The following is a 24,999-nucleotide window of genomic DNA, read 5'->3' as shown; positions in this document are numbered from 1 at the left end:
TATTTGCTTTTTCTTTTATAAAGACAGCTACCTGAACTGCCGTCTAAAACTCCCTTTTTCAATATGAACAATCCTCACCACGTGGACCACCGCCGGCAGGGTCTGCAAGAATTCCTGGAAAAGTAAGTACAGCCCATCCTAGAGATGTTGGCATTTTTATGATGTCATCAATTGCTGGTTTAAAATAGCTCATCCCTGGTACTTGAGAGCCACCGTGTGGTCATCTGTACGCTTACACATTTGGTTTTATTTTATTTGCACAGTCGTATTTCATACACGTGACTTCAGCTCTACTGATTACAAGGAAACCTCAGCCGGGGCTTTTCCGTTGTGTTTAACTGCACCGGTTATAGATAATCGTTTATGCATCTCTCTTACTTTCCAATTGTGTACTAAGGTTGGGAGGCCTTCCACCGTGATGTCTCTTTCAGCTTTCAAGAATGAGCAAGATATGCTCATACAAAGAAACGGTCTCAGTCTTTATCTTCATGAAAAAAATCAGTGTCTCTGTGGGCTAAACTCCTGGGAAAATTCTGTAGTGAGATCTCCTAACACAGATATCTCCTATAATGCCAGTTCCTTTGTTTACCGCTCCCGCTCACATAAATAAGCTCTAGCAGCTGTGACCATTTCCAGTACAGCTGTGATCTGTATAAAATCATTCCTCAGACTTAGCTAGAGCCTGACCTGTGTTACAAGGGAGTGCTGTGTGAGCTTCGGTACTGCATCCCTCTGGCCCACAGCTGTAACCACATCACCTTCTGCAGTGACGGAGACCTTGTTGGTATAATTTTCTGCTTTCTCTGCCATTCTTGTAGTACCCTGGCACTGCGGGTGTGAGAGCAGGCTGCTCACAGCTGCTGGGGCAGGAACTGTGCCTACGTTTGCAGGCTGCCTTTAGCTCCTACCTGGGGTAAGGGCATGGTAAAACACGACGAATAGAGACTATGCATCATCATCTTTCAGTATCAATGTTTCCATTAATCAGAACTCCATAAGCAAAGGGCAAAAGCAAATCAGTTAAGTAGGCTTTAAGCCTTGCGGTCAGTGGGTGGAAGAAATGCTAGACTCGCTGTTTTTCCAGTCATCGTATTATAGCTATAAGCCTCCCTAACAGACAACAAATCATTGGTCCTGAGGTGTATTTGTTAAGCTTAACAGCTTGAAGACAGGGTGAGCCAACTGCTGCAGGAATAATGTTCTGTATACAGTTATATAGGATCTGTGGCCAAAAGGATAGCCAATAAATACTGGTTGAAGGCATGTGAGACAGGGAAGGGAAAGCAGGAAAAGATCAGAGGTTTTTTTCTGTGTCTCAGAGATGAAGGACAGTGAAATAGAGCGACTGTGCTTCTAGAGGCAGTAATATTAATGGTCACATGAAGGGTGTGATAGTTCAGGTCCCTGGATCTGAGCAGTTCTAGCTTAGCTGTGTGCCTGATGCAGTAGTGCATTTCCAAAGTCACTTTCACTTCAAAATGGCGAAGAGGCCAGTCTGGTAACAAGGTACAGTTTTTCAGCATGAAAAATATTTACAACCACAGTTTGTGCTTCAGAAGGCGAAGGAGGGAGGTCGCTTCTTTTAAAACACATCCACACTCTCCAGTTTTTGGGAAGTCTGTAGTTTAAATGGGTACTGACGGCACGTGGGGCGTTTTACTTTGATGCCGTTAGTCCAGCGGTTACCTGTTGTGATTTAAATGTTTGAACTTGGATGGTGTTTAGAAAGGTGTCAGCTTGCTGTCAGCCCTGGGGAACAGCTGGGAGGCATTTTAGGGAGAGAATTGTGCTGTGATGAGTTGGCTTGGCAGTACGTGCTGTATCATTGCCCTCTGCTGGCTGGCACCTCTGCGCTGCTGCTGCTGCTTTGTACTGGCTCAGACTGCCATGGTGCTTCCCCCCACCTTTTTTTGAGTCTGAATGGAAGGTTATGATTTCTTCCTCTGAAATTGGATTTGTGGGACTCTTTTTAACAAGTGTGTGTGTGTGTATATATACATATATAAAAAAATATGTATATACACCCCCTTGAATTTATAAAGTTCTAGGTCTAGGTGCTGCGTGTTCTGTAGCGCAGCAGTGCTAGGGCAAGCGGGACCTTCCTGGTATATTAGAAGCGGGGTGGGAAGGGGCCCAGCAAGGACCCGCATCGGGCGCTGTAACCCAGAACTGCAAAGCTGAGTGCTCCGTTTGCCCCCGCAGCAGCGGCAGTCGCCGCGCACACGCTCACAGCCCCGCTGGTGTTTCTTTGTGGCAGTGGGAAGCAACGGGATTCGAGCCTAGATGGGCTTGTCAAGGGATGGGTTCGCAGGCAACACCTTTCAAATGCCTGCATGTGATGCAGGAACCTTAGCTCCTTGCTGCACTCCGTGTCTTGTGAGGTTATCAGGATCCAGGGTATCTCTGAAACAGAGCTCAGACCCTTCGCAGTCCCTGCTCGTGCCCTGTGCCCATTGCTGCGTGAGCAGCTTGCTGGAGTGTCTGCCTGGGCAGGAGCCACGTGCCCGAGGAGTACGGATCGAGCAGCTGGAGGCTCTCCGGTGCTCAGCTTCTGGCCCGGGGAGCATCCCCACACTGTCTATATGCGGATGGCCATGAAGTTCTGTCCTCCTCCTTCACGTGTCGCTCCGGAACGAGTCAGCACGTGGCAAGGTGTGTGCTTACACAGAGCCTTGGTGAAGCCCCTCTGCGCTGAGCCCAGTAGTGACAGAATTAGGCCAGCAGCTGGAAAGCTATAGCAAAGTGCTAGAGTTTGGTGGTATCTGGAAATGGGTGTCCCATTTTGCTTTGGCTTTGCGGCACAAACGCAGGGCGAGACCTGCTTGTCTTATAGGTTATTATCTCCGAGTGATGAAGAGCTGTAAAGCTCACTTCTTGTCTGGGCATAATTTAATATTTCAAGAGGCCATTTGCGTTAACGGAAGTCAGCTAGTCCCTTTTCAATTATGAATTACTTAGTAAGAATAAGGAAAATTATGTGTTTTGTCCTGGTAAGTATCCTCATCCTTTGAGGATGTCTGTAAATTCACATGAAAAGCTTTATTCTTAAATTAGAGGTCTAAATTAAAACCACTGTCTTATAATATTAGGTTCTGTAAGATCATTGCTTTCATCATTGTTTCATCCCTTTGTAGGTGCATGGGTTTAATTTCAGGATTTAGATTACCTTCACAGAGATCATTTGAGTTTGCTTATGAGAAAACTAACAAAACCATTTTAAATGAGGCTGGGTTAAATTTTAATTGAATACAGCTGGATCCCCAGAATTTTGTGGTTTAGGAAAAAGGATGGTTTTCAAACACGCGGTTTATGATGGGGTGGAAGGTATACTAGGGGTTCTGAGAAATGCAACACTTAGATGCACAGGAGATGAAGGGCAGGTGGCGTTGCTGGTCCGGCTCGCTGTGTGTTGGGCGCTCTCAGTGCTGGAGCGAGCGAGCCACCCTCAACTTGGCTGCCTAAGGCAGAGCTGTTCTCTGGAGGTGGCTGAGGGTTTGCCCTCCTCCTCACACCTCCTTACCGTCCCCACCACTGTCCCACAAGCAGGAGCTGGCGCGGGCTCAGAGGACCCTCCCAGAGGTGTCCCCACCAGGTGTTCTCTCAGGGATGTGGAAGGTGGGAGACTGGCTCCAAAAGGGATGGATGCCAGCTTGCTGGGGCTCAGTTGGAAGCATTGGTGACGGTGGGGCAGGTGGGATCTCCTTGGGTAAGTAGTGGTTGCCTCTTTCCAGTGGAGCCTTGCTAATATTTCCTATCCGGCGAGCGAAGCGAGCAATGCCGAGCAGGCGTGTGTCGCTTAATCCTTTCCTACGTGTACACATTATCGGATGCCCAGCAGTTGCTTCGCAGTTGCTTGCTGTCAGGAACGCTTCCCCCTTCTAAAAAATGAAGGAGGAAAGAGAGTTGGCTTTTTGTAAGAGGCAGCTGGGGGCTTTGTTTGCTGGGGGCTGGGGCTGAGGGCTGGCTGCTCAACAGAGGGCACCACAGCACCGGCTGTCACCGCCGCCTCCCAGCTCCTGGCTTTTTCCCTTGCTCTCCTGATAGGATGTAAATGGGCAGAGTAAATTTGTCGAAAACAAAATCGGAGTGTTAACCTTCCACACGCATGCAAGCGTGCATCTGTCATTGTATTAGGTTACAGTAGATACAGGAAATCTTTAGTTAGGATTAAGTTGTACTGTTCAGCCATATGTTGTTCTCCTCCAGCACAACAGTGTATAATATACCTAATAAAATCATGTTGAAGAAAACCAGATTTTGGATCTTGTCCAAATAAGACAAAACACATGTTTTGTCTTTTGCAAATGTTCTTGCTATAACACGGGAAGGAGAAATACTCCTCATACAGTATCCAGCTTTTCCTCAAAAATGACATTATTTCCTCTGGTTGTGAAGTGACATTTTTTTCGGCCCTGCTTCTTTAAAGGTCTGTAGATCACAAGCATTTACTGAAAGCTTACAAATAAAGATTCACATGGCTGTGAATAAAAAATGATTTTATTATCTCTAATTCAAATGTAGAGCCTTATCCTGCAGCCCCCTTAATCACGTAAGCAGTCATTATGCATGTGAGCAATCTGGTGGAGAGGAGTGAGATCTCTGACAAGTAATGACCACTGATGGAATCAAGACTTGCAGGGTTTAGCCTTTCATTCTTATTCCAGGCGTGCATAGAAAGTCTGTTGTTCTCTTAAGTATGCTCAGTCAGTTTATAGGAATTATCACTGTGAGCTGTGACTCTTCCATTAGCGCGGCAGCAGCGAGAACTGATTTACATCGCTGTAACCCCAGCTTTGCACTGGCGCTGGCTGCAATAAAACTGCTGGAGGAGCACTGGGAGTGCTACTGGTTGTGTTGAAACTGCGCACGCGTTCAGCCTCTGCGAAGACATCAGTATATTAATATTACGACGCTCCGCCTTTCCTCTTGCCTTTTTAATTTGTTAGGTGGTGGTTTGTAATTTTGGTATTTTTTTTTTTAGAGTCCTTGGAGCCAAATATATTTTTTAGATATACAGCCCTGCACATGGTGAGTCCCCAGGACAGCGAAAGCCCTGGAGAGTGACTGCTGTACCAGCACTTAATACCAGTAGTACCATCTGGTGACAAATGTAACGGTTATTTCCTTGAAGGAGTATTTTGAACAGGAAAACATAACGCTTACGGATAGCACAGAATTTATTTTTCATTTTGATTGCTTGAAGAATGCAATTAAAAAGCAATCTAACCTGTTGGTTCAGAGGGGGCGGGAAAAGCAGAAGTTATTTTTTAATTAACAAAGAAGAAATGCTTCAAGGGTATGAATGGGTGAAAGGTGATCTTATATTTACTTTCAGGATGGTTTTAAATGGTTTGCAAAAATGCAGAGTGTTTGGTCCCTAGCCCCCCCCCCCCCTTGTGAACATAGATATCCATACTATATATACACATCTGTGTGTATGTATGTGTGCTTAGCTTTATGAACATCTTTCCATTTTTTCGCCTTGGTTTCTCTGCGCTCCTTTTGCCTCCAGATGGCACTATGAAGCAGAAAAGAAAATTACTGTGAAATAATGAGTCCAATGTAAAGTAAAATTGGAAATTGAATTATAGCTGCAGAGAAAGGACAGTAGCCTTGAGGTCCTGATCAGTCTGTACTCTTATCACTTTTGTTTGCTGTTCCATGTGTTAGGTTACTGCCGAGTTAATAACAGTGCTTTAGCAGTTCAAGGCTGAGCAGAATTGTACTGGACACGAAATAAAGCTAAAATGAATTTGTGTCCAATATCATTGACATTAGTGCTCATTACTTCTCTGGTGTAATGCCTCAAACCATCTAAAATCAATTTTAAAGATTACCCATTATTTTATAAAGAAAATAAAATACATTTCAAACAGCAACAGAGCTGTAAGTGTAGCATAATCTCATGAAGAGTTAGTTACTTGTGTTTTTGCTGGTTGGCAGGAAACTTTTGAAGGTACAGCAAGAGGAAAATCTGTGAAACTAAATGCCATACACAGAATTTAATGTCTTGGCTTTTTGCTGGGTTACTTGGTATTAGACACGCAAATGTTAGAATTGCAGAAATGTGCGTCCCCTCATTGTGCTCGTAAGCCTGCGAAAAACAGTAACTCCAGTTACTCTACTGTAAACTCCAGCATGTTATTTTATTTTTTTTCTTAGGGGTGGGTGGGTGCTGGTTTTTGTTTGTTTTGTTTTGTTTTGTTTTTTTGTGGTTAAGAGGAAGAAAATAGGAAGGAGAATATTTACTCCCACAGTTACATAAACTATAAACGTGGATTTATTGTATGGAATGATACTTTTTCTTTACTTTTGTTGCAATGTTTGCCTTTGTTTGGAATGTATGTTTATCAAGAGTCAAGGCTGAAGTCCTCTTTTAGTGGCTGCTGAATGATGGCTTTTCAAACTGTATTCATGAAGCTGTTGCTGTAAAGGTGTGTAGACCTGTAAATTCTGTGTTTTAAATCATTTTTACACAGCACTTGCTGGCTTCTTTTAGACTACGAAGTTTTTCTGTATATTAATACACTGTGGGCATTGATTTTTTTACAGATGTCTATTTGCTGTGTTTGTTTTATGGTAAAATTGTGAGAATTTAGATTGGATTAAAAAGGCTTTCTCTGGGTATGAAAGTGTGCTTATTTTGAACTTCAACAAAGTCTGGTCCAAGACTGAATTTCAATGCACCTGGTAGATCACTGGGGTCATTGCAGACATTTCCTCATTGGAAGGTGTCAAAGTTTGAGTTATTTGGTTGAGTCTGTGTGTGTGTTTACATAGGCAAATGAAATGTGCATGTACACAAATATCTCACGCTTTCAGTTAGGTATCTCTTATTACTTATTTTGATTGGAGAGTTTTTTATAGGATTAGATGAAGCTGGAAATCCTTTTGTGTATTTCTTAAAGGTTATTGTAATGTTGGCTGCTTTAGAGAACAGTTTTCTGAATGTATCTGTGTTTTAAAACGTTACAGTCCAAACACACCATTAATTTTAATTGAGAGAAGGAACCAATCAGTTATGCCTTTCATTTTAGTCAGAGTACCAATAGAATGCAGTATTTCTATCTGCTTTTGGTAGTTATTATAATAACGTCATTTCTTGTTTCCTATTGCATAGCAATTATTTTTTTTTGGTAATGAATGTAATCTAAATGGGAAGAAAGAGATAAATATTTACTCTTAATAGTTTTGATTTGTTTAAAGATACTTGAATAATTTTCGGTGGAGCAGTACTGTTTGGCATGGTCATAGGCTCTGATGACTTTATTACATGAGTAAAATTGCATGTACATATTGAAAAGCGTGTGCCTGGTTGTTCTAGGATTTGTGTATTAAAGAATTCCTTCTATAGAGAAATGTTGCAGCAAAGTTCCTTTCCCCCCTCCCAAAATAGCCACGATCTTCAATTCTCAGTCCTTGTAAAAGTATCTGTACAACTTTCTGTGTTACTGGAATGTATTGTATTATGTTTACTCTCACTTGATGTAGGTAAATACTATGTGCTAAATTTATTTGAACTCTTAATTTATAATTCGTATAAACCAAATTTTAAAATGGACTTTTGAAAAGAATGGCTGGAATGAACTTGTACTTAAGACTCCCTGAAAACTGTTTGCAAGTAAATTTAAATCAGCGTTCAGTATTAGCATTTTCATTCTAGCTTAAATGTACACATATTTGTGAAAGTGTAAATGATCTCGGCTGGTGTTGGCTCTGTCATTTACAGGTATTTCAAAGTCCTGACACTGCGTGTGTATGAAGTCCTCTGTGTCTGTACACACTTCTTTCCCCACCAAAGAAACTCGTGACACGTTGTAACGTCTAGAAAAGCTTAGCTATTAAAAAAACCTCCCCAAAACAGAGCTCTCAAATGGAGACCAAATTTTCAAAAGAGTATATGCCTCTAACTGCCTAAAAATCATTAATTGATCCATGTGGTAATAACAGATGGTTAAATTGAAGAAATGTCCTTGAAGTTATTCTAATAGCAGATGTGCCTAACTATTAGCTTCGTGGTTTTACTTGCCTGAAATTCCAAATAATGTAATAAGAAAGTAACACACACCTAATCATTTTAATATGTTCATTACCTTCTGTTACTGATTTGGGATTCATCTGAAAACTTAAAAAGCAGGACATGATTTAGAATTTGTTCTGGTAGAAGACTTTACATAGATGCACATGCGGACGTAGATTCTAAAAACATTTGTCCTTTTTTCTTCTTCCAGGGTCCTACAAGACGCATTATTGCTTTCAGACAGTAGGCTTCACCTCTTCTTACAGACTCAGCTGAGCCCAGAAGACATGGAGGCTTGTGTGTCGGGACAGACCAAGTACTCCGTGGCTGATGCGATTCATAAGTTTGCCTCTTTGAACAGACGTTTTCCTGTAGAAGATGAAGAGAGAAAAAAAGGAAGAAACGATGCAGACTCTGATTCAGAGAGGTGATTTCTGTATATCCTTACTTTCTGAGATTATATATACATACATACACACGCGCATGCTTCACTTTTTTTGTTGATGTAATACTAAGATAATGAAAAAATTAATTGACTGAGATTTTATTGAGCTGTGACAGCTCATCATAGAAGTCTTCACACACACCTCCACACTGAATTAATGAATGCAGTAGAAATTCAATTATCTGCATTCTGATTATGTGAATTTCATTTAGTCAGACTTGAATTATTCGCGTTTAAATTATCTTGCTAAAAAAATATCCAACTGCACTCCAAATGGCTAATTAAAAGTCCAAATTTCCTGTCTCTCTTTGTGACTGGAGATAATTAAAGTTCTCCTCTGTTACTCAGGCTTTGAGTGTGTTGTGAAAACCAATTTCCTCCTTTTATTTTTTTTTATTTTTTTTTCCCCCCCTCTCCCCTTTTCTGCAGTTCATCCTCCGGGCTCGGACCTAGTGGTGACAGTATTTCATGTGGATGTAAAGCAAGGCCAGCTTCTGAGGAATCATGAAAAATCATTCCTGTGTTGCGATCTTAAGGACAGCACAGAGCAGTTTCTGCCCCGTTTACTGGTTACGTTTACCATGTAAACGTGGCTGGCTGGTAAAGCGTACCTAAAAGACGCGTTGTCAATACGACCATATGTCCTTACAAAATTTTCAAAACAGACCTTGATACTATTGCTTTGTTGATTTATTATGTATGTTGAGTCAGATCTACATGCTACCTATTACATTTCATTTTTGGGGACTATTAAAATCTCAGTATTGAGTAAGTCATGCTCTGCTGACATACGTGGCAGTTAAAATATTTTCCCCTAGTGAGTGCATGTCTCACTAAAATAAAGATAACTTAATTCCTCAGCTTAAAAGTTGGTGTATCATATCGAATATATTCAAAGCATCTTTTTGCAATTTGCATCAGAGAAGTTTCATCTGTAGAAGTCATTTGACATTGGTGATGAAATTACATACCCCACAAGGTATTCACTTTTTAAAGTAGCTCAGCGACATCAGCAAAACAACACTTGTACAAACTATATGCTGCTGACAATTTGAGATATAAATATATCTTCCCCTGGTCTTTCTGTAGGGTTTATGGAAAGCTTGGTTTTATCATGCATAAGAACCGAAGGCCAAAATTCTTGAGCATGGTGGCTTAGAATGTAGAAATATTAATAAAAATGACATCACTTCTAGGCTCGCTGGAGATTCTCAGTTCCCAGGGAATTATGGACCCTCATTCCCAGTGACAATCCTGGATGCAGTCCATTGAAACCAGTGGCCGAATTTTGCATCGACCTTGGTAGGGCCAGGATTTCCCCCAGCACGTTTAGCTTGAGGCATCTATGTTTGAAGATGCCGGGAGAGATCTTTTAGTTTAGCAGCTGGAACAAGGGAGTCTCTCCCTCTCTGAAACGAGAGTCACGTAGCTCTGACACCGTACGGACGTGGACCTCTTCACTCTTCGGGAGTAACAGGAGCTGCTGGTTGCATTGTGGCCGGAGTTAACGCCTTGGAATAGCTTCGTTCACAAACAAAAGGCAGGCTTGAACACAACTTCATAACCACCACCACTTATTTTGATTAAACGTCCGTTTTGCTCTTCATTGTTAACAGCAGCTGCGTAGTGTCTTGTCCCAGATTCTGTCAAAGGAATATATTTCACTGGGGTGTTGTATTTATATTTGACATTTAACTGCTATTAAAAAGAGCTAGGGGGTCTGATCACCCTAGCAAAGCTCCCATTAACTTCAGTGCTGTAGTTACCGATCTAGAAATGTGTATATATTTTTTTATTATTATTTTTTTTACAAGTTCTGTGGATACTTGCAAAGAAGGAGCATTTTAAACCCATGAATTACGGAAACAATAGATTATTAAATGTCCAGTTAATAAAGGGTAGCATTGTGGGCATGCTTTTTTAAGACATCCAGCTGGGAATCTGTATAATTTTAAAAACATGTTTTATTAACCCAATAATAACATCTCTTAGGTAACAATTTAAGCCACTGTATTTAGTTGATGGGTAGCGCTTTTGTAAGATAAATATCCTTGTTTCTTTTTGCTTGGTCTTACTGAATTGCACAAATGTATCTATTCACTTTCTCAGCTTGTGTGTGAGTCAGCAACACTATTTTAATGTAAAAGTAGTAACAATTAAAGCAACAAATAACCACTAAAAATAGGTTAAAAAATAGCTGTTATTGCCAGGCAGAGATTTTGATTACTTGACACTTTTTTTTTTATCCCACACTAAAATGGCACATTACAAGAAAATATGGTTTAACACATTTATTTAAAAGATGGGGAAAATATAACCCCAAAACCTGGAATAATGCCTGACAAAGATATTAATGTTTTTATTTAATGCAATGCCAGGGTAGTGGCATTTTATTTTGTTTTAAAATATTGAGCTAAACTGTTGAAGCACTTTACAATTCTGGCCTACTAACACCTCCTCAATATCTGACAAAAATTACAGAAATACAAGGCTGGGAGAGTCTTTGTGGCTATTTTTTATTTTCTAATTCTGGAGCATATCTGTGTGCCAGTGAGTGTTTTCCAAATGAAGATGTTTCAGAAATACTTGTTTTCTAATCGTTCTATTTTGTTCTGTTATTTACTTTGTCACCCTGTCCAAAAAATTCTAAGACTAATACAGCAGAACTTTCTTCCCAGTTTTGACAGAAATTTGTAATTTGTTTAAATATTTTTGATTGTTGTTTGTGTAGCTAGTGTTACTGGAATTTTTCTTACTAAAAGGGAAGGAAGATATATTTCGTGCTTTCTAGTATGTCTTTTGCATCAGCTGTATGTAACTGCACTTAAATGCTTTAAGACATTTTGTCTAATTTGGAACATTAAATGTTGCTGTTGCAAATTTAAATGTAAAAAAAAAAAATATTTTTGATGTCTTTTGTGACATCAATGATTTGGTGATTTATTTTTTTTTTATACACTGTCATATGTTTTGATCAGTTGATCACTGGTATTTTGAGTCTTCATTTTTTTGTTTTGAATAACGCTGGTATTTCCGGCTTTTTTTTTTTTTAACAGGCTAATATCTAGTTTATGATATCTAATTATTACTGCTAATTTAGATCTAATTGCAGTAATTCTGCACTGAAAAGCTTCGCTTTATCTTTTGCTTAAACTTTATATTCTCCTTTTTATGATGATTTCTTAAAAGCTTTTGTCATTAAATAAAACAAGTTACAACTGTCTTGTGTTTAAATCTGCCAGTAACGTTTCCTTTATTTCAATATCAGTATCCTAATCACTTCATGACTTACCATGTGTAATTGCTCTTTAACTATTTTTGTAGAGATGGAGAGTGTGTGTGTGTGCATACACACACATGCTCTTGTGTTTGGGGTTGTGGTTGATTTTGTAGAAAAAGTAAAAAAAGTAGAAAAAAAAAATCCAGAAAGATAAGAAAGATTGTCTTTTGGAATTTAAATTACAGTTTTAATAGCAATGTAGTTTTATAAGCATTGAGAAAACGTTGACTTTTAAAATGCCCTGTCATGTAACACTGCAAAATTCTGTGTCCGTGGTTGTTTTTGGTGGGGGGTTTTTCAGTTGTTTTTGGTTTTTGTGGTTTTTAGGTTTGTTTGGGTTTGTTTTTTTTTTTTTTTTGTCATGTGCTGTTGACATTTTTTCCGGAGCCCTCTGTTCTGTACAGGGGTGGCTGGCTGGGACTGGCCCTGTTGTCCAGTGCAACGTGCGTTCGGCCGCGGGAAGAACGGCGGCCCTCGCGTGTGCCGCTGCGGGTCCCGCTGCGGCCGGTCCCCCCGGGCGGCCCCCCCGGGCCTGCCGGCGAGTACGTTTCTCCTCCAGCCTTTTTTTTTTTTTAACAAATGTTGTAAAAATGTAAACCGTGATGGCCGGGCTCGGGCTGCCTCTTGTCGGGAAAGGCCTAGAACGTTCAGGAAAGATGCGATCCTTCCCCTCTCCGCCGTTCCAAGTGCTCTGCAGGGAGCGGAGCTGCTCCGCTGCCGTGGGCCGTCGGACCCCCGCAGGAGCCCATTCGCGTCACCTTTGAGAGCGGCCACGGCCCACCCCCCCCTCCTCCCCCGGCTACCGGCCCCCCCCCCCCCCCCCTCCCGGCCTTCGGCGCCCCCTGGGTCAATGTGCGAGGCGCTGTCACGCAGCGGGGGCGGCGGTGCCGGGGGGGGGGGGGAGCTCCGCGTACGAGCGGCGAGTGCGGGGAAGGGGGAGGGCTTAACAGAAATGGGGGGGGGCTGGAGAACAAGCAAAGGAACGGGCTGCAGCAGGGAGCGTCCGCGGGGCGCCGGGAGGCAGGAGCGCCGCTCTCCGCCACCGCGCCCCGGCCCTGCCCCGGGGCCGCCCGGAGCGGAGCGGAGCGGGGGCAGAGCCTTACCTGGGCCCGCCCCGCCCCCCCCCCGCCCCGGGGCGCAGGGCTGGGAGCGCGCCCGCGCGCGCGGCGGCCGGCGGCTGCGTGGGCGCCCGCGCGTGCCCGCGGTCGCGGCGGCGGGGGGAGGCGGGGGGCGGCTGTCAGGCAGCGGAGCCGCCGGGCCTTGATCCGGTAACTCGTGGCAACCGCAGCCCATGGCAACGGCGGGGGGAGGGGGGGGGGAGCGGGGCGGGGCGGGGGCGGAGGGGCCCGCACGCACGCACGCACGCACTCCCGCAGCGCCGCCTCCCCAGCCCCGCACCCACGCGCGGCCGCGGGAGTCGCCCGGTTCTCCCCGCGGGGGGCGGCGCGGAGACCGGAGCTGCGCGCCCCCCCCCCCCCCCCCCCCGCAGCCCGTCGCTGCGCCCCGCCGCGGGCTCCTTCCTGCCCCCCGCGCCGGCCGCCGCCGTGGTGCCGCCAGGGGGCGCTGTGGGGCAGCGAGAGGCGCGGGGCGGCGACCCCCGGGCTGGCAGCGCCCCTCATGCCCGCGGCGGCGGGGGGCTCTAACGTCGCTTCCGTTTATTTTTCGGTTTTGCCGCTCCCCCCGCCATCCCCGAGCGCCCCCCGCTGCCGCGCGGCTTCGCTTCCCGGCAGCACGGGGAGGCGCCCACCGCGCTGGGACGGGGCTCAGCCGGGGGGGGGGGCGGGGGCTGCACCTGCCTCCCTGGGGCAGCCCACCTGCCCCCCGCGCACCGGGCCCCGCGGGGTTTTCTTTTTGTGTTGGTTCTGGGTTGGGTTGGGTTGGGTTTTTTCTTTTTGTCTTTTTCCTTTTTTTTTTTCCCCCCGGTTTTTTTTCCTTTTTTTTCCCTTTTTTTTCCCCTCTTATCTTTTTTTTTTTTTTCTTTTAATATCTTTTACACAAAAGCAATTAGGGGCCAGTGCAAAGCCGAGGCGTGACATTTCGCAGCCCGGTGGCAGGCGGGCGGCACTTAAGCGGAGCCCTTTCTGCGGAACAACAGGAGCCAAAAGGCCCTGTGTCACCCGGTTATGTAAGACACAATCTTGCCTGAAAATGCACAATGAATCGGGAAGGATTTATGTAATTAATTGACCAGTCTTAACCTGTTATCGTGATGTAAGGAATTTGGAACTCATTAATTTGAGCCCTGACAGATTTCATATTAGAGCTGGCAAATATGGATTGAGCCTCTTATTCTTGTAGCAGCTGGAATTTCCATGACAGTGAGGATTAGTGAAGAAGACCTATTGCTGGAGTCAAACTGCCTCTTTTGTAATCAGCAGCCCTGCTCTGCATTAAAGGGGTAATGGGAAAGAGAAAAAAAATAAATACCAAAAGAAAAAAAAAATAAAAAGGAAATGTATTCATGTGTGGAGCAGAGCAGGGGAGGGAGAGGAGGGATGTATCCTGGAGTGCGGAGGCACAGTGCAGGGCTGTCCCGGCCCTGTGGCAAGGAAAACACCCCGAAGGCAACCCTTTCAGGGCAGAAAGTGCCAGTGGCCAAAGGACAGGTCGGCAGCACCAGCGTGAGGCTTGCAGCCCCTCGCCAGGCCTCTAGATCGAGCCTCCTGCGAGCCACAGAGCACTCGGGGCCGCAGCGTCAGAGGTGCTGGGCACCGGCTCTGGGCTGCCAAGAGCCAGAGGGATTTAAGGATAGAGAGGTTTGGGTGGTGATCCTGGGGAAGTGGGGACCAGGGGGTACCTGTCTTCCAGCCTGGACCAGGATGCCCTCCCCGGCAGGGAAAAGGATGCTGAGGGTGGGTAAGGACCAGATCTGGTATGAGGATGAGCCTCCATGCCACTGTGGCAGGGGTGACCTCCGCACCTGATATGCCTCAACTTCCCACACACAAAGACAAGAGTAAGAGAACTCCCTTTGTCTGCTGGTTCACGATAACCTTTCAGAATGGTTTTTCATGGTGCCTGGCCGGGGGGGCCCTCATCCCATTATCATTTCTAGGCATTGATGTAATAGTAATAACATAGAATGCAGGCTGCATGGAAGCAGGCTAGGAGCTTTTATTTTCTCTCCTGGCAACCTGTTAATGACTGCTCTGGTAGTGAATGCAGTTGTTAGAAATTACTTTAAAAGGTTCCATGAGGCATCATCGTCTTTCTCCCTGCAAAGTGTTTACCTACTCTTGCGACAAATGCCGTGCAAAGGTGGAGGGGTATTTTTCCTATTCTCATCGTTTCTTTGCTTTATGCTTTTTGGTAGTTGAACATTTTCTCTCCACGATTGCTTAGATACACCGTTTGCTCCTGTGGATCACTTCTGTATAATGACTGGGAGAAGGGAAAAGATGTAAAACTGGGGTATGGACAGTAAACCCATGATTGTTTGCAAAGGCTGTAGTGGCAAATGCAGGTTAAAAATAAAATGCAGCCAATAAGGCCTCTGTGGCTCAAATCCTCTGGACAACTTTGTTCGTGTGCGTATTGGCTTTGTCTCCCATCGGCGCGTTGGGGTGAATCCTGCTACCAGAACTGGAGCATTCAGTCCTACATCTAGGACTCACCATGGGACTGAGCACTTGGTGCTGGAGACGTGCCCTTCCCAAACTGCAAAGTCTTTGGGGAAGGACTACCATGCCTTACTTGGAGGGTTAGGTCTAGCTCTGTGGTAGCCTTTGCATTGCTCTCCTAGTTGTCAACTAATAATCCAGATAGTAGCTTTAATCTCCTTGATTTTAAACAAAAAAAAAAACCCCACCCCAACAGATTACAACTGGATTGTGCTCCTTCAAAGAATATCTTTTGTCTGACTGTCTCCTGATAAATTGAAACATCTTCACACATGTCAACTAGCTCAGATTTCCCCCAGAGGTAGGGAATAATTTATCTTTTATGGTGGTACACAGCCCCGACTCCACCATTGTCTCACCGAGTATTTCTGCTGCTTTTTAGCAATCGGGAGTGGCAAACCCCTCGGTACTACTGCAGCTATAGGTTTCACTCAAATGTTCCTCTTGTTAACATGTTGATCAGGTACAGCTAATTTCCATCTTAAATGTGCCGGCATATGCCAGAGCTTAGAATTATTTCAAACAGCAAAACAAAGCATTTTAAAGTTTAAATGGATATTGTAATTATATGTATTTGCACTTCCGCTGATTCCTTCCCGTGGATATATTTAACATGTGCTTGAGTTGTAAAGTTTCCTGTGACACCCGTGATTTTGGGTACCTGCAAAATTAAATTCAGTATTTATTACTGGTAGTGTCTTCCCCTCTTTTTTTTTTTTTTTTTTTTTTTTTCTTGTAGGTAAGTCATCAGCTGAGATTAGGTATTTTGTCAGATTCTTACACTATTTTTATTTTTGGATGGTTGGTCAGAAAGCAAAGCAAACACTTGATATAGAAAACTGAATGAAGAAAAAACCCCACAGCTAAACCTTCTGAACATAAATACATTTGCTTTAGGTATTTTGCAATTTACACCAATACCAAAGGCCTGTTTTAGTTTCTGTGCAGATATGAAATGCTAATTTCACAGTGGAAGTGGTTAAGAAATATCAAACACTGGTTCAGCTGAAGTCAGTGGAAAAAACTTGGTGCTGCATATGCTGAAGGTGAAAAAATTCTGATGGCACTCGGATTAAAAATGACATTCTTGTTTGAACCAATAGGTGGCCTTTTTGAATGTGCTATGGTTAATTTTTTTCCTGAAAACAGGAAAATGTCTGCTTTGAAGTAGAGAACATTTTCACACAGTAATTTTCAAATACGGTGAAAATGTTTTTTTTGTTTCTGAAAGGCAATAGGTAGTAAATGAAGTTCTGGATTTATTTCCTAGTATTCTAGAAGTTTTTGGAACACTTAACATTTATCTTAAGTCCTGAGTCTTCAATGCATGGTAATAATAGATAATAGCAATGATAAAGTGGACTACTTTATTTTTTGTGTGTTCGTGCTCTCAAAATGCTATATATTTCCAGTTTCTAAGACCTCTCATAGGTTCTTATTTCCTGTTGTTTACACAGGTACTTAAAACAGGTTTAAAAGAACAGTATCTTCTTGTGCTTCGGAAAAGGAGCACTTGTGATTTGTCAGAAGTCACACCTCTGAGCCAAGCATCAGCAATCTTTATTCTATTTTATTTCCTATATAAGCAATACATCTTAAAAGGGTTTTTGCAAGAAAGAAGCAGCCAGCAGCCATGGGTGGCCAAGCTCTCTTAAAAGCCTGGGTCAGGTGGGGGTGTTAAACACTTGAAAATGGAGACCTGAGTTCTTCAGAACATCCCTCCCTTGGGCCTTGACCCCCTGAGATATTTTAGCAGCTCAATCCCCGAGTTGTGTTTTTCTGGATACATGACTATTTATTTTGTTGGGGGTTTTTTTTGCCAGAATTTAGGCTTGTGCTTTTGTCCCTGTGAAGCCAGTGTGAGGCTGAGAGCTGGGCAGGTATCCCAGGAGGGAGGCATCACCTTATTCCTGTCCTGCCCTTGTGGTCTTCTCTTGGCACTTCCTGGTGACCTCTGTCCAAGAGCAGATTCAGAATCACAAGGACTGCTGGTCTGACCCAGTTCTTACGTTCCTTGAAGGCAATAGCTGTCAGGTAGAAATATAGCCTGCGCCCAGCGTTCTCACCGTGAATTTGGCCTTTAATTAGAGACCTCAGTGTGGGACAGTAGTTCACCAATGAAGTCCAGTGCACCTGTGTTCCCATTTGTGTCCGCACACCGTCTTTTACTTCCAAGGTTCATTTGAAGGTTCTGTGTGTTGAGTTATGAGACTGAAGAACCTAAGATGTAGGGAGAGTTTTTCTCAAAAGCTAATGTGAGCCCAAGGAGGCTGGTTCCTAAACAAATTTAGTTGCTCTGACTCATCCCCTGAAGGAGCCCTTCACTCCCTTGGGTGTGTGAGAGCCTTGGGAGACCCAGTCCTACGAGAGAAAAGTAACCCAATGGATGCCCACCTTGGGACACTAGTACTTAGCGCCAGAGAATAAAATTGTTGGAAAAGTAACCTGTATCTAGCAGTAGGATAGCTTCTTACTATATGGCAAGAAACACCTTGTAAGTGCCGTTTATATCAATCTTGTCTTTTATTACTATTTTCTGCTCTATAGGTGACCCACAACTCTTGCTACTTCTAATCATCTAAGACACTGGGAGGGGAGGTGGGATATGAATGTCTATCCATCGAAACGTTGATTTGATCACACAAAAAAGGAAGTCTTAAAGCAAGTTTGGCTCCTCGATGGTTTGAATTTTGCTGGGAAGTCAAAGTTCCCCTTGGCACCAGAGTCAGCACATCACTGGCGGGACATAGGAAGTTAATAATTTGTCTGTGTTTATGATAAAGCTTTCCTACCAGAATCTCAAAGCCTTTTGTGATGAGGGATTAATTCAGCCTTACAATAAACAGGATCTACTATTTTACAGCTGGGGAAACTGAGGAAGACTGAGGAGATGCACAGGGATATACGGGGCGTCTGTTGCAGATAAGGGAGAACCGGTGATCCTCCCGCTGCTGGGCTCCACCACCGCTTTACCTGCTGGCAGGGACAAAGTGCCGTGCTGCTTGTGAAAATCTCACCCCAGCTATCAGCACAAAGTGTTCCTAAGAGGTAGCAGAGAGGCCCCAGTTTTTTATGTTTGTCTTGAAACACTTGAAAAGGACTTACTTTTTGCTTCCAAGTGCTGTGCACTCTGGCACTTCGAAACCAAACTCCCTCCGGCACCTGTTGCCTCTGAAAATTTTGGGCTGATTATCCTTTGGGCTGCAGCATTCAGAACAGAGATTTATGTCTATTTTGGAAAAAGGAGGTTACTCACTCCCCTTGCTAATAAAAAAACAGGAGGTGAGAAGAGAGAAGCAATTAGGGCACCTTGTTTAGTTTAGTTAAATAAGCAGCACTAACAGGATTTTCTCTGAGGGACACTTGCAGAAGTGCTGCGGTCTTGATATCAGATAGTGTTATTGGAAGCGGACTGAAGGGAGCAGGGCTGATGTTGACTACAAACTATAGGAAAGATTGATTTCTGCCAGATCTTTCAGTCTTTACTCATCCATCCATGATGGTACTTATAAAAATAGTTTGGGACTACTCGCGTGAGTAAAGACTGTTTGTGTGAACAAGCACTGCAAACCTGGGCTTTAAACTTCCCGAACTGAAGTTGTGTTGCCTGTTCAGCTGATTCCAGCAGACCTCCTCACACCACGGAAATTTGTTTCGCCAATGGGATGTGTGATCTGGCCTTCTGTACTACCAATAAAAAAAAAAAAGTCTCAAAAATTGACTTCAAATGCAAGCATTATTGGTAAATATAGTTTTCTGGACTGCAACATCCCATTTGATTCAATCCAAGTAGAATCCCTTCAGGTTCATATTTTGCTTTCTGGTCTTCTTCTTGAGGCAGTGGCTGAGACACTTCCCCAGAAGTCTGTGAGCTTATCCTTGGTTCTGCATTGTTTGTACAAAGCAACGATCACTTCTGAGCAGGAGATGAAGACTGTGCCAAGGACAGGGCATTGTGCTGTGCCTGGAGCTTTACTGGCTTTTTCCCTCCTGCTCTGTTTCTTGCTAATCACAATGGCTTCCTACAGTGCATTTATCAGCACAGGGCACTGCCTGTAAATAAAACAGTTCTTGTCCTTTCCAAAAGCCAGAAGTACAATGTTATCTTTCCTCTTTCCCACAGAAGAGAGCCATTAGGAAGTTCCTTGGTTTAGTTTGTCCCTCCTTGTTCCTGGATGATGTTTGAGCCATTGTAAAAAGACAAGGCTTGTGTTTCCTTCTGAAGATGGCAAACTCATTGATGCATTGGATTGATGAGCTGGATGTGCACTGATGTGTTGCATCCTGTCAGGCGAGGAGCATTCTGGGCTACTTCAGGGCTCCGGAGTCCACAAAGCATTTTGCTGGTCTGGGAATTACGTAGTTGGGATTTTTCTGGGTGAAACACAAGGAAGTATAGACCTGAACATTAAATTTAGTGAAAAACGATTTGGGGAGTCAGTTCATGGCAAGGTTGGTGATATGCTCGCACTCATTCATGACCGTCACCCTTAGCACCCCCTGAAATTTGAAGGCAGTGCCCTAATTCCCATGTGAGCATAAATTGGGAAGGAGACTTCAAAGATTTGGCTTTATAAAGTGAAATGCAGCTCCTGCAGAAGGATCCTCTGGAGGTTCTGCCATAGCAGGGAGGACAAGGAGGGGCCCCTGGCTCAAGCTCTCCTGCCCCAACCGAGGGGGACCGCTTTGGCTGCAGATGGTGTCAGGGATGTCACCAGCAGGAGGGTCACCTGCTCTTGCTCATGCAGCGTTTGCACCCCTTGCCGTGGTTTTGCTCAGCCCAGCTTCCCCCCTAGGTAACGGTACTTTGGGGCTCGTTAAGAGATGCTTGCCGAATTCTGCCACTTGAATGCATGGTGCTTTGCTGCTCCCCTGATAGATCTGCGGAGTTCAAGCTCCCCTCTCGGTTAGGCAGCTGTTAATACTGTGCACATGCAGAAACTCTACAGGCAGAGAAAGGATTTTACTTTTTGCGGGGCAGAGATTAACAACCAAACCATCCTCGCTTACAGGAGTCATCCCCTGGGGTCAGAAGAACCATTTGTGTTAGCAAGAGAGCCGAGACCTCCCGAGATGCACCAAAATGATCGTGAGATGAAATTGCTCTGATCTTCCCGGGAGGGCCTGCAGCATCTCACAGGGTCGGCTGCATAAATTGTAAGTTCTTCAGGGCAAGGACCTTGCCCCCTGATTTGTCTGGGCAGCACACGTTTGGTGCTCTGTACCGCAAATAATAAATAACCACTTCAGCTGATGGCTGGGCTTGGGATTACGAGTCAGTTCTCCCTCCTGATTCATTTCTTGTTCCGAGATGCCAGCGATGCACTTTTACTGGAGTATGTCAGTGCTGGTGTTAGCCCCCTGCTCTTCCCTTGCTCACGGTAAGGCAACTGTCATCTCCTGTCTACAGCATACTTTACAGCACTGAGGAAGAATATCAGTAAGACTTCCAAAGGGCTTGCTGCCACTTTTGGTGGAAAGGCTTCCTACAAAGGATGTGCAGCAAAACTCCCAGGAGACAGATGGTGAAAACCCTCCCACCAAGAAGAGCTGCTGTCATCCTGTTTCATTGTCTGTGTCACCGTAACACCCCTGTGACTCTGACACGCTGCTCTGTGCTGCTCTAGCTTGTGCTGCTCGATGTGATTTCCTCGGCTGAACATCTTTATTTCAGATTTGTAACAAGGTATTAACTAGTTTCCCTGTGCCTGTTAGCTGTTTGTGGTTTAAGGAACAGTCTCCTTCCTGTTAAGGTCAGCTAGACTTTTGCTTTTCCTACTTTTTTTTTTTTTGTCATCACACACATTTTAAAAAAACTGAACTCTTACATGCCATATTTTTGTCCCAGTTAAGGGCTCAGGATCACAGCAGTGCATGTGACAAGGAAACCAGAAATGCACTTTGTCAGTGAATAACAAACATGTTTAGCCCAGCAGCCAAGAAAAGAAGAAGGTAGATGTGGAGAATCCAAATGTTAGGCTACGAAGCCTGCAGTTTACTAGATGTGCTTCTCCTGGGTGAGCTGGCAGAGTCAGTGTTCCTGTGAAACTACTAGGAGTGCCCTTTGAAAAGCACTGGGCAGCCCCATTGTGGTTTCTTAGATGTGTCTCCCTACCGCTGCACCTAAGCCCGCCCTTGATGGTCCTAGGGGGTGGCCGCCCCTGCCCTGCTCTGGCAGGACACCCTGTACTCCCACCACCCCTTGCCAGGGGAGACCCTTCCTCTGCGCAAGCGGCTCCAGCGGGGTGCAGCTCTGCCACAGGCACCTTGTCAGGACGTGCCTGGCATCAGTGGTTGGGAGACAAACCGTCTTTTACAGGTCTGCTCCTGAGGACGCCCCTTAAATGGGGCATCCTTGGTAAGTCTGTGAACGTAATCTAAACAAAGAGCAAAGTGCAATGGAAGAAGGCTTTTAAAGCAGAAACCCCCATAAAGCTAATTGTCAAAGAGCTCCCGTCAGATGTTAGGCAACCTCAAGCCAATGCAGCAGCTGCCTTTGCAGATCTTGACCTTTGTTATTTTTATCTTCTTTGGGTTCAGGGAGACAACTCTTAAATGGAATTAGGAGTCTGTGAGCTGGCTCTGTGTTTGTAAGCAGATGCTCATGAAGCAACTGCAGGGCTGACCAACAGATTGCAATACCTTTTATTGCTCATTCATGCTTCATATCTATATTTTTTCTATAGTTGAATAACTGTAATACTTTAAAAAGTTTGACTAATGTATCAGTTGCATCATCCAGGCATAACTTTTAATATTGAACAGTGATGTTGCTTGGTGTATTCAGATAATAAATCCCTAACTCCTGTGTAAGGCATATTATATTTTTGTTTCGGTTTGTTTTCAGATTGAAACCAGGAAGCTGATGTACATGAGTTGGCCTGTTCTGAATTTTTGTCATCTTAGACAGCCCTGCTTATTGTCAGCTCATTTCACAGAGATCTATTTCAAATCAACTCATAAATTATTAATAGTACATGTGTAGGTCAGAGAGACACTAACCCTGACAATCACGCCCTAATATTCTCTCTTTAGCATCAGAAATAAGAAAGGACATGTGAATAATCAATATTCAACAACTGAGGTACATCTTACACAGATATGGTATATGCACTTAGAAAAAAAAGAGCCCCTGTCTTTGCAAAACCTGTCAGGCTGGCATTAATCTTGCATGATGAATAATGTGGCAATCTATGAATTTTTAACACCTTTAAAATGATAAAATTGTAGGATGTGATATCCAAAAGTAAATTTGTTCAAATTGGAGAATATTTTTGATCAAATGGAGATATTGAATAATGTGTATAAAAATATTTAAACATCAATTTCAGTGGCACAACAGGCAAGAGGGTTTGTACAGGTTTGTGACCGGGAGCAGCTTTTCATCACAAATAATTTGCCTGAAGATTTAATTATAACTCAAAGCTTAAGCAATAGCTGTTCTGAGAAGAGACCTAACCCTGGAGGTCCCCAGCGGCTCCTGGGACTGGCAGGGCAGCTCTTGCCTCCCAGTCACCCCAGCACAGGAGGGGCTGCACCGACCTGGCAGAGTCCTGGGCCAGAGAGGGTTGCCTTGCCTGGTTCCTGCTGTGCAACACCCTCTGCAGAAAACCCCACCGAAACCAGAGTGGGATGCCTCCAGAGAAAACCCCACCGAAACCAGAGTGGGATGCTTCCAGAGAAAACCCCACCGAAACCAGAGTGGGATGCCTCCAGAGAAAACCCCACCAAAACCAGAGTGGGATGCTTCCAGAGAAAACCCCACCGAAACCAGAGTGGGATGCTTCCAGAGAAAACCCCACCGAAACCAGAGTGGGATGCCTCCAGAGAAAACCCCACCAAAACCAGAGTGGGATGCCTCCAGAGAAAACCCCACCGAAACCAGAGTGGGATGCTTCCAGAGAAAACCCCACTGAAACCAGAGTGGGATGCCTCCAGAGAAAACCCCACCGAAACCAGAGTGGGATGCTTCCAGAGAGGACGTACCACAGTGGCAGAAAGGGGCAGGAGCAGGATTTCACCTTTTGTTCTCAGTGGGGCTGAACCCTGGAGGTGTTGCACACAGAGGTCTCTTGGCTACCCCCGGGCACTGCCAGTGCTCACAGTGAGCAGGATCAGCCCTTGTTCAGCCGATTGTGCCTGGGGGAAGGGGGCAAATTTGGGGGTTTAGGTTGGAAAAAGAAATGAATTGCTTGTGTATAGGAGATAATGGGATGGCTGCCATCCAGCTGAATCAGTATGAATTTGTGGTTGACATTCGTGGGGACAGGATCAGACTTTACATTTGAAGTCGCCTCCCTTTGAGATTGCCTGACAAACACTAAACCAAAATGTTTCATTTAGAAACTGTCAAAAAGGAATTACTAACCTTTTATACTTATTAAAATTGCTATATGTGTTCCTGTAAAGGGACTAGAGAGCAGCTGGACATTTTAATTTTCACTCTATGCAAAATAAAAATGACACTCAAGAACTTTACCTATTTTTTAACTCCTTCTAATGAAAGCATTTTATTCGATTTTTATTGAACAGAAAATAAAATGTGTTTGTTTCCCCTGATTTGAGGAGAATTAACGTGTATCTGATTGTTAATATTTGATCCTTCTTTAATTATTTATGGTATCAAGGAATGAATCTGTCAAGTAAATAATGAAATGCGTACATGCAGCATATGTAATTAGGTTAGGTGCATAAATCCAAAGTGTTCACTTTATAGTTGTCAGTGCAAAATTTATTAATAATGAGAAATGCTAAGTGAAGAAAATCCCTAACAGTCTACTCATTAGTGTAGGTTAGAACAGTTGCTGAAAAGGAAAGTTATCATTCCTCTCTTACTGTATTTCATCATTTAGAGAATGTTAGTCAATCGCTATACATTTTCCTCATCTCTTCTTTAAATCTGTAATAAGAGAAGTCTTCAAGTTGTGCTGGGAAGGTGCACTTTATCATTGCTCTGCCAACAGACAGCTATCAAAGCAGAGGTTTTCTGCAGCTTTGTGTACTTGAAAGTCAATCTTGCACCTTGGTCTTGCTTTCCTTAGGACACAGGAGTTCCTATAGATTTAAAAGGGAAATGCATTGTATTTATCTCCTGGTATTTTAGGACTGAAGTTGATGAATGAATGCTTATACACAAGAGCAAATGTGACGGCACATTTGTCGGGGGGGTAGGACACAGGCAGTACATGATGGTGGGTGACACACGTGTACCTTTACTTGTGTGGTGTGCCATCTCCTGCTTTAGTACAGGTCACGTAGCCACAGTCTGCACACAATGTGTGTCTTCCTATAACATACACGCAGCAGAAAAGCTCAACACTTAGAGGTCCAAGTCTGTAACGATCATGACACCATCATTTTGAGTGGAGTGGAGCATCTGAATATTTCTTGGGCCATGGGTGATTTGGTCCACGCAATCAGAAACCTTAATGTATTGCCAAGGGCAGGTGACCTGGGTGAGGAGCTGTGTGGCTGTGCCCGGATCCAGGAACAGATGAGCCAAACTAATTGGCTTTAACAGTGGGGTACGGCCCATGTCACCCTTACCACCCCTTCACCTTAGCTTGCCATCAAGTTGTTTCTGCTTTTTGCAGATTAAGGAAAAAATGGTTCTAGTTAATAAAAAACAAAACAA

The 24,999-nt window shown here is 44.1% G+C and overlaps 1 protein-coding gene across 1 annotated transcript in view; it reads left to right on the top strand.

Moving 5' to 3' along the window:
• SNX10 (sorting nexin 10) overlaps positions 1–11,699 on the top strand; it is a 38,088-nt gene extending 26,389 nt beyond the window's left edge. The window contains exons 5-7 of the mRNA XM_055709446.1: positions 24–122; positions 8,232–8,447; positions 8,895–11,699. Of these exons, the coding sequence (XP_055565421.1) occupies positions 24–122; positions 8,232–8,447; positions 8,895–8,973 (394 nt within the window). The 3' untranslated portion in view covers positions 8,974–11,699. The remainder of the gene's footprint in view (positions 1–23; positions 123–8,231; positions 8,448–8,894) is intronic.
• The last annotated feature ends 13,300 nt before the right edge of the window (positions 11,700–24,999 follow it).

The sequence above is a fragment of the Falco cherrug genome, chromosome 4 (genome assembly GCF_023634085.1).
Source record: "Falco cherrug isolate bFalChe1 chromosome 4, bFalChe1.pri, whole genome shotgun sequence".
Lineage (NCBI taxonomy): Eukaryota > Metazoa > Chordata > Aves > Falconiformes > Falconidae > Falco > Falco cherrug.
This window is presented reverse-complemented; position numbering and strand designations above follow the sequence as displayed.